The sequence below is a fragment of the Hemicordylus capensis genome, chromosome 2 (assembly GCF_027244095.1).
Source record: "Hemicordylus capensis ecotype Gifberg chromosome 2, rHemCap1.1.pri, whole genome shotgun sequence".
NCBI classification, from domain to species: Eukaryota; Metazoa; Chordata; class Lepidosauria; order Squamata; family Cordylidae; genus Hemicordylus; species Hemicordylus capensis.
In genome coordinates this window covers 155694441-155704748 of record NC_069658.1, presented here as the reverse complement: position 1 = coordinate 155704748, position 10308 = coordinate 155694441, and the positions used below count along the sequence as shown (strand labels likewise).

Here is a 10308-nt window from a genome sequence, read left to right as displayed (position 1 = left end):
CTGAACAATAAAGCAGGAGCTGGGGCGTGAGGCAAGGAGAGCAGCAAAGTCCTAGCACACAAATGCTTTGTGTAGGTTCGGGAAGTTATACAATATTACTTGAATAATGTAATGTAATGTAGGATTCCAATATTTAAATGAGAAGTTAAAATGTCTTGTTATATTTTAACTCAATAAAACCAAGGAGCAACTCAATATTGTGCCATGCAAAATAAAGGGTAAGAGCTTCTGACAGGTTTCTCTAAAAACTAAGGCACTGGCAACAAATGGAGAGACTGCTGAGCATGCCCTCTTCTTGCCAGCATTCAAAATATCGCCATGCAAGACAAAGTGTAAGATTTTCTGGTAGATTTACCTTCAGGGTAAGGGCACTGGCTTCAACTGGAAAGACTGAGCATGCTCACTTCTTGCTAACTCTCCAGGCGTTTCACAGCACTTCACATTTGTCCTTTGGATACGCTGTTGCAGTCATTCCGTTTTTATGTTTCAGAGTTATTTTAATGCCACACACAACAACAACAACAACAACATCTGATGCTTTTCTGCAGAACTTGGATGTCCTTTCTCCGATATTTTATGAAGGAATGAAAATTTGAGCGCGGTAACGGTTGAGAGCAAAAAAGGAGTTTCATTTGACCATACTGAGCATGCTCCAATGTCTAACTGCCCCCCCCCAGCTGCTCTCACGTGATCGGGAAAGGTCGCCTCCCCTTTTTCTCTTTTTAAAAAAAACATATATACACACACACCCAACTCACGTAACATTCCGGAGGCCGTTGGGAGAAGAGAGAGCAGATTTAGGCGGGAAAAGTGCGCTCGCGCCCTCGGGGCCTACCACCCTAGTCTATAAAGAAGACCGGCACCAGGAAGTGCCCGACGCGGCCGATGTGACTGCGTGAGTTGAGCAGAAGTGGCTCCCCCTTCCGAGCTCGCCTCGGCAGGGAGAGGTGCGGGGGAAGCAGCCGAGCTGGAGGGCGAGCGAGGCTCGGCAGGCACCGCAACACGGCCGCTTGCTCGGGGAGGGTGGGAGGGAGGTCCACACCAGCAACCCGCGCTAGGCCCGGGAGCCGCAGCCGGGCCTCCTGTCGGGCGCTTGCATGCTTGCATGTCTTTGTTGAATTCTCCCCCGCGGGGCCCCGTTTTATTTCCTCCTCCTGACACGACACTGTACCAAAGCAAACTGCAGGTCCCGTATGAAATACGTCGCATTTATATAGCGCGTTCCCTCGTCCTTTAACGCACTTTACAGCATGCATTATTTTATGTTGCGACCTAAGCAATAACCCTGTAAGGTAGGTAGGTACTCTTGTACTGTACTTGTTGCATTGTACTCTTGCATTGTACTGCAAAGAGAGGTGGGGTGTGTCACGCAGAGGAGCGAAAGTTGCTCTCGTAAGGCCACCAAGTAAGTTTTATGACAGGGGCAAGAGTCGAACCAGGGATATCCTGATTCGAAGGGTAGTATCTTTGCCATAATGTTATACCTGGAAAAAAGGTAAACATTGGATGTACACAAATTAATTTACAAAGAGGCCTCCTTTCCCCTCTCTAATTTACCATCAGATTGAATCTCCTACCTGAATCCACAGCCTGTACAGTAAAAATCGCAGATCCAGCATAGCTTGGTGCAGAAGCACCATGAATGTGGGCTGTGATTCAATGGTGTGCTTGTGTGATCTGCATATAAACATACCATAATTTGAACTCGGGATAATCCATGTAAATTCTACCACATACAACTTTTACCCAGGGTCCTGCACCAGCTCTGGTACACTATGTGTATGTAATGCATTGCTCAATGAGAGCAACTACCATTGAACTCTTAAATAATTTTGCAAGCAAACTTCATTGCAGATGTGTGGATATATTTAGGGGAAATAATGCTCATTAGAAGATTATTACTGTGCTTGTTTAGAGTGAAGTATACAAAGGAAATTACAGAATATTGTTTCCTAAATTAGCTGACTTTTCCTTTCCTCATAAATTAGCTTTTATCTCAGTTTTCCATAGATGGAGAGAGAAAATATCCCAAAATAGAAACTCAGAATGGTTGAAGTAGAGAATTAACATTGCCACAAAAAGGGTAAGGATGTTAAGAAAAATTGGGTACCATTTCGGTATGTAGTTTTTGGATGTTCTGTAGTTTATTTTATGTCTCTGTCTAAGGGAATCTAGAACTGAAAGTACTACATCTGGAGGTGCTAGCAATCTCCCCACATGTTCTCGTGTGTGATGGGGGTGGTATTGCCAAGTTCTCAATGGCTATGCTTTTTAAATTAACTTGATCTGCAGGCAGTGTCAAGTGATATTTATATATAGCTATGGGATACTTTATTTGCTGATTTGTGTACATCAGGCAGTTGTTAGGTACATGAGCAGGCCAGACTATTTTTTAATGTCAGTTGATGACAATAAAATCCATGCCAAAGAGCATCTTTATCCCATTATGGCAGGGCTGCACAACTCAAATGCCCTGGTGGGCCAGAACCATCCACAACTTGGTGTGCAGGGGCCGCGGTCACATTTTTTGCACATTATAATTAAATATTATTAGCTACTTGTGGCTCTATTTCCCCTGTCAATGGACCCATAGTTTTATCCAAGGATAGTGGCCAGAGAATAGGTCTTGTCCCTGCTCAATCAGTGGGGCCCCTAGAGTGCATTCCAGCCCCAAACAAATGCCAAGTCCTCTCCTCTCCCTAAATTGTTGTTGCTTTCAGGCTGCAATGCTAGGCATGCTTACATGGGAGTAAGCCTCACTGGGTACACCATGGAGCATATTACTGAGAGAGCATGCACAGGATGGTGCTTTTAGGCAGTATCCAGCTCCTGTGTTGCTGCAGGATACCTGGGGGCCAGTAAAATAGTCCCTGCGGGCCGAATCCGGCCCCCGGGCCTTATGTTGTGCAGGCCTGCATTATGGGTTACTGTCGTAACAACAGCTGCAATTGTTTCATAGAGTTTTGAGAGTTAGAAAGGACCTTGGAGGCAGTGTTCCCTCTAAGACGTGCATGCGCACTCACACGGTTTTTTATGTCCGCTCAATTAATTTTAGATCCCACTCAGGTTGAATCAGAAAGGTCCCACTCTGAATGCATGTGCACACACACTGCCTTGATACTGCCGCCCAAAACAAAACTCATTCCACACACAGATGAAACAAATTAGAGAGAATACTGCTTAGAAGTCTTCTAGACCACCACTGCACACTCACACGGATACGCACACATGTGTGTGCACGCACATAAACACAGAGAGTGCAGGAAACTGCTAGAACATTCTTGACAAAAGGCTATCTAACCTCTGTTTCAAACGCTTTAGGGAAGGAAAGCCAAGACAAATTGTTTCACTGGTGAACAGCTCTTGCAGTTAGAAAATTTCTCCTAATATCTAGCCTGAATCTGTTTTTTATAATTTCAATCCATTGGTTCTAGTCCTGCCCTTGGGAGCAGCAGAGAACAAGTCTGTTCCTTTTTTATGCGGTAGCCCATCAGGAATTTGAAGATGGCTCTTGTATTACACCTCCTTGTTTGTCTTTTCTCCAGACTAAACATACCCTGCTCCTTCAACAGTTCCTCATAGAACTTGGTTTCCAGACACCTCATTGTCTTTGTTCCCCTTTTCTGAATCTGTCCCACTTTACCAGTGTCCTTAAAATGCTGTGACTGACATAATGTGTAACATTGCATAAGTGGTGGAACATAATGTTTGTGCAAGAGTGAAAACTGTGAACAGAGTTGCGTATCAGTGATGCTGGCTTCACTGCTGTGCAACTCTGTGCAATTTTTGCACCGGCACAGCTATGCAAATAGTATGTTCCACTGTGTGCATAATGTTGCACAATGTGCCAGCCAGTGCCCAGAACTGAACACAGTATTCCAAGTGAGGTCTGACCAGCACAGAATAGAGCTATTACTTATAATTTACACAGACACTCTGCCTCTCTAAATGCAGCCCAAGATTGCATTAGCTTTTTTCAGCTGTGGTATCACACTGTAGACTCATGGTCAACCTGTGGTCCACTAAGACACCTAGATCCTTTTCCATGTACTTCTACCAAGCCAAATCTTCCCCATCCTAACCATTTTCTTGTATTGTTCTTACTTAAATGCAGGATTTATCTCCTTTGACCTGCATCATGTTAGTTTTGGCTCAGTGTTGAGGCCTGTCAAGACAGTTGTCTCAAGAAGAAAAACTGTCCAGTATGTGTTTAGGATTTTCCTTTTAAAACACTTCCCCAAGTGTTTTGTGCAAGCTACAGTGTACATATGTAGTTGTTAGTATGCATCCGTGGAAGAAGCTCAGGAAATTGAATGTGTAGAATACGGTAGAGGACGTTCTAGCTGGCCACAGAAGCTCTGGGTCATTCAGTGCAGATGGGATAGCTCTAGAGCTGTAGTTTCCAAACTATTTGGCACACTAATATGCTGTGGGAAATAGTATCCTGTGAGCACAAGTGTGACTTATTTCTCTGTAGCCTCTGCTGTAGATGTGGGTAATTCTATTCTGTTTCTCCATTGAGAGTGATTGGATCATTCAATTATTCCTAATGCAAAGATGTCACAGAGTTACCTTTTCTCAGAGAAGGCAGACCCCCAACTCTGATTCATGCAGAAACTTAAAAGGTGGACTCTTTTGAATGTGTGTAGTTGCACATTTTGAAAGTAAGCCTTCTTGGACACAAGAATGAAATATGCCTTCAGATTTAATTTAGATAAGAAAAGTGTGCCTTGCCAATATCCATTGGTAAATACTGGTGTAGAGTGTGCAACAGTGAACTTGGAGGATGACAAAGAGTAGATAGCCAGGGCTGAGGAAATCTACTAGTCTGTGACAAGTGAAAAATGATGTCTGAGGAATGAAAAAAGTCCTTATGAGTAATGTACCAATATAGCTTGAGGAACTATCTGATGAGTAAAATATTTTGTCTAGATGATATACTGAGCCTACATTTCTTCACCCCTGTTGAGAGCCTAAATTTTTGATCATTAGAGCTTGCTAAAATAAAACAATACACTTTCAAGAATGACAGCTTTACTTTTCTGTAAGAAAATAACCCTTTTGTAGCTGTTAAGGCTACTATTTGCAAGCATCATCAGAGATGTGAATGATGCTTATGAATAGATCGTGTAGAGATTTCTGTGTGGAGGCTGTCAGCTCAGCAGGCCCGAGTTCAGTCAATCAATTTATTACAGCCATAGGCCATACAGAGAACATACAAAGATAAAAACAGGATTAAAAACACAATATGCGAACAATAATATAATACATAATAAACAGGACAAAGCAATAGCTCCTATGGATTAGACCTTAAACAAGATATTAGTCTAATAGCAACATAAAAGAATTTCACCACCACCGTGGTAACCTCATTATTTTGATCCTCAAGACAGAAATTCAAATAAAAGGAGTCAGCTCTTTCTGGAAATTGCTCTAACAAAGGGAATATGAGCTCTTTCCTAGTATCAACATAAAGAAAGCAATATAGCAGCACATGCGAAACTGTTTCAGGGAGGCCTGCACCACAAGGGCATAGGCCAAAATCTGACAATCCCTTATAGAATCTTTTTTCCAAAGGGGCTAAGGGCAACACATTCATATGGGCCCTAGTGAATGCTACCCTAAACTTTAAAAAGTGTAGGGAAGCTAAATATTTAGTACATCTATTCCCCAAAGGGGGCATGATACCAAAAATAGAGTAGAGCAGGTCCTATTTCCTCTAGAAACAAGATTCTTGTGCTCAGTGTCGTGGAGACGTTGGATAAGTATAACCTTCGCCCTCTCATTTCCCATGAGTAGAGTTTCAGAAGGAGATAGACCCATTTGCAATATTTTATTGTTGACATATGACAGCCAAGTGCTAGGAAAGGAGTCCCTTCATAGAAACAAAAAATAGGAGGGCTCCCTAATATCCAAGGAAAGTTTAATCCATCTGATAAAAGTGAGCTCCCATGCTTTAAAGAAAATAGTAAGGGATCCAGATTCCAAACATAATGCTGAATAAGGTACACATGTGGGTACCCCAAAGATAGCCCTAAGGAATATTGATTGAACCCTTTCCATCTCTGATGTTACTCCCTGAATCCAAAGTGGGACTCCATAAAGTAATTGAGCTACAATCTTTACTCGAAAAACTTGGAGAGCCATAGGTATATACTGGCCTCCTTTGGAGTAATAGAATCGCAAAAGAGCATTGAGAGTTTTACGAGCAATAGAGAGAGAATACAATCTTTGAGATTTCCAGTTAAGATTATATTGGAAATGTATACCAAGATATTTAAATTTATAAACCTGCTCGATATTTTCCTTATTTACCACCCACTTGAAAAGTTTCCTAGTTTTAGTGAATATCAGGACCTTAGATTTCTCATAGTTAATATATGAGTTATTGTCATTACAATAACAGGCAAAGACTCCCAGCAATCTAAGGAGACCAAGACGGGTCTGGGACAATAGCAACGCATCATCTGCATATAGCAACACTGGCACACAAATGTTGGCCAGTTGCGGGGCATGTGAATCCACCATTTCTAAACACTGCACTAAATCATTGATAAAAGGATTAAAACATGAAGGAGCCGGAACACAACCCTGCCTGACCCCACAAGTGGCAGGGATTGAATCAGTTAGAGCCCCATTGGGAGCATATCTGACTTGGCTAGAAGAATTGACATGGAGCTGCATAATCAGGAACAACAATCTTTTGTCCATTGAGGATTGCCCAGCTTAGACCACAATCATTCCCTAGGAAATAGATCGAACACAGCTTTTAAATCCATGAAAGCAGCAAAAAGTCTACCTTTAGGAGCACTAGAGTATTTACACGCAAGATGGTTCGGAATCATACAGTGGTTGAGTGTGGAATGACCCGCTCTAAAGCCTGCCTGCTCGGCCTAAGCTAATAAGAACTACAATCTCCAGTCCCTACTTCAGCCAGCTGTTGAATGCAAAGAAATTTCTAAATCACATGTTAAGCAGTTTCCTCAACTTCTTTAGGCTATAAAGGTAAGGTAAAGTGTGCCGTCAAATTGATTTCTACTCCTGGCGACCACAGAGCCTTGTGGTTGTCTTTGGTAGAATACAGGAGGTGGTTACCATTGCCTCCTCCTGCGCAATATGAGATTATGCCTTTTAGCATCTTTCTATATCACTGCTGCCTGATATAGGTGTTTCCCATAGTCTGGGAAATATACCAGCGGGGATTAGAACCGGCAACCTTCTGCTTGTTAGTCAAGCATTTCCCCGCTGTGCCACTTAAGGTGTCTTTAGGCTATAGTCAAATAGAAATCTTGATGACCTCTTGTAAAATATGTAACCTCAATGCCAAAAATGAATACTTTGCCACCATAAGAACATAAGTAGGACCCTGCTTGATCAGACCAAAAAGTCCATCTAATCCAGTTTTCCTGTCTCCCACAGTGCCCAGTCAGATACCTTTGGGAAACCCAGAAGTGGGACAAGTAATAGCAATAGCAATAGCACTTACATTTATATACCTCTTTATAGCCAGAGCTCTCTAAGCGGTTTACAATGATTTAGCATATTGCCCCCAACAGTCTTCTCCCGCTGTTGCTTCCCAGCAACTAGTATTCTGAAACATACGGCCTCTGAACCTGGAGATAGCATACAGCCAATTAGGCTTGTGCTTTGGTAGTGCTGAAGCCAAATAATCTGCACATTTGCCCCAGTACTGTGTGGAGGCCGCCACTTGCAATTCAGCCTTCTCCATGTAGTACTGCTTGCTCCTGGGGCATGTGGGGGGCTGTTTTATGGGACCATACTATGACAGCTGGAGTGGTGCATGATGGGAGGAGTGTGTGGGGAGCACTGGGAGGAGTACCTCCAAGCGCTATGACTAACTGTGGGGAAAGCACTTGCAGGAACTACCCTTCCCAGTGCTCCCTGTACCCACCTCCTGTCACGTGCTGTGCTGTGCCAGCCATTGCTGGGATTGTATGGGGCTCAGCTTCCTGTAAAAGAGCCCCCCCCCACACACACACACGCACAATGAAATAATGCAGTACTGCACACAAATGTGGCCTCTTCTGCATGGTACTGACATGAAGGTGCAGATTATGTGGCATAGACCTAGTCTTTATGACCAGAAGCCATTGATAGATTGTCCTCCATTAGTTTATATAATCTTTTAAAGCCATCTAGGCTAGATGCCTTCACCGTCTCTTGTGTTAGCATATTCCGTAAATAGTGTGCTCACTGAGCTGTGTACTTCCTTTTTTCTGTCCAGAATCTCTATCCAATGAATCTGATTGGCAAACTCTGGCTTCTTTCATTATGGGACAGAGAGGGAAAATGCTCTCTCTCCATTTTCTCTTCTATCATGTTCCCCCCATGTCGCCTTTTTTCTAAATTAAAAAGCCCCAAATGTGTTCCTCTTGTGGGAGGTGGTACAAGCCCTACAATTTTTATTTGCTTTTTGTTGCATCTTTTTTGTTGCATACGATTCCATTTTTGAGATGTAGCAACCAACTGTATACACTATATACAGTACATACATAGATGGTTGCACCATAGGTTTGTATAAGGGCAAAACGGGATATCAAGATCAATAAACCAAAATACTGTATTCAAAGAATAGGATAGTCTGTCAACTATTGCCATTTCTGCTATACTACAGTACTATAATTCATACCTATGATTTATTTACAAGTGGCGAAGGAGGATTGCTGTGCCTTTCAGTATTGGAAGACAGGCTTAGAACATAAGAATAATCATGCAAGGTCAGCTGAAAGTTCTATGACTTTACAGTCTCTCTGACTTTGACCAATTAGATAGTTGGAGGAAGCTTACAAGCAGGGAAATGTAAGTGATATCATCCCCTCCCTTTAAAAAAAACAAAAAAAAACCCAACTTGTGGCATTTCTAGCTCCCATTGGGAATAGTTATTGGTGTGGTTCACAGGAATGCTCTTGTTTTCCTCCTCCTACAGAAACTTCTGTGGTCTTTGCTAGATATGAGTGGTGCAAAGCTACAATTAGGGAGAGGAAAGAATGTGCAGTGAGCTTTCAACGTGAAACATTGAGAAATGCTAGAAGAAAGTTATATGATCTGTAATGAAGGTTCTGTATTATGGAATAATCAAACTATCTCAAAGCTAGATATTTTTTACATTCAGGATTTCCTAATACACATTTCTTCTGGTTAGGCAAAATGTTCTGTTCCTGAGAATTCTTAATGGACCTCTAATTTCACTCTTGAAATGGATAATGCGAAGACCAGTTCTGGTAGTCTAATGGAGATGCTTTTAGCACAAGAATCCATGTTTCAACTACAAGAATCCAGATCCTAAACATTTTGCTTGGAAGTAAGTGCCATTGATTTCAATGGAAGTTACTTCTCTTTAAGAGTGCTTCAAACTGTAGCCTGAATAGAAATGATGAGCTAAATGAAATGTTGAGATTTTGCCTGTGCTGTATCTCCTCTGCCTTTTAAAAAAGCATCCTTGTCCTGAGGATTGTTTCCTCCTTTACTTCTAGGATGCTAGGTGCATGTGGTATGCAGAAATGTCACCAAGAAGCCCTGAAAAAGAATCGTGTGTCACTAGCAAAGCAGCTAGTGCTGAAGGAACTGCTGGAACACCTCATAGAGAAGGATGTTATCACTGAGGAGATGGTGGAGACTATACAGGTACATTCAGTTTTTCTTCTTCTTTAGGTTAGATTGTGCCATTGAGTCAGTGTTGACTCCTGGCAACCACAGAGCCATGTGGTTTTATTGGCAGAATACAGGAGTGGTGTACCATTGTCTTCTCCTGCGCAGTATGAGATGATGTCTTTCAGCACAGTCCTATATTGCTGCTGCCCGATTTAGGAGTTTTCCATATTCTGGGAAGCTCACCTGTGGCGATTCGAACCAACAGCCTCCTGCTCTCTAGGCAGGTTGCTTCCCTGCTGTGCGTAACTGGTAGTAATTTTTATTTATCCAAGTGTTCATCTTCCTTGCACTGTTTACATGTTTACTACAGAATATCCCTGCATTTCAAATGAGACCAGTAGCCTACAGTGACATTTAGTGGTATAAAGAGAGAAAACCATAATTTCAGTTGCTAAAGCAGACTTATAACTAGCCAGTCACCTAGTTGCCTGTGGCAAGGAAGAATTGTCTCCAAGTAACCAGAAAGGGAAGCAATTTGTTAGGGAAGATAGTTGGTTTGTGTCTCTTTCAGGCCATCAGTGTGCTTCAAATGACTCAGGCAAATCATTTTTTAAAAATAATAATTTAAAAGGCAGACGTGTAGCTTTTGTTGATTGATTAGCAAGTCTGGGCTGAAAAGTAGGAGATGGAAGGTTG

General features: G+C 42.2%; 1 protein-coding gene across 10 annotated transcripts in view; it reads left to right on the top strand.

Moving 5' to 3' along the window:
* Nucleotides 1–675: 675 nt before the first annotated feature.
* CASP2 (caspase 2) overlaps nucleotides 676–10308 on the top strand; it is a 33830-nt gene continuing 24197 nt past the window's right edge. For 3 of the 10 annotated variants that reach the window (XR_008317177.1, XR_008317176.1, XM_053300432.1), the window contains exons 1-2: nucleotides 676–895; nucleotides 9495–9645. Coding sequence is in view for 7 of the 10 variants with exons in the window: in XM_053300432.1 (XP_053156407.1) it covers nucleotides 9496–9645 (150 nt within the window). In the remaining 3 variants the exon portion in view is untranslated. Of the gene's footprint in view, nucleotides 896–1049; nucleotides 1293–2000; nucleotides 2084–9163; nucleotides 9323–9494; nucleotides 9646–10308 lie in introns of those variants that run through there. The other 7 variants (XM_053300428.1, XM_053300429.1, XM_053300430.1 and 4 more) reach the window with 7 other exon arrangements.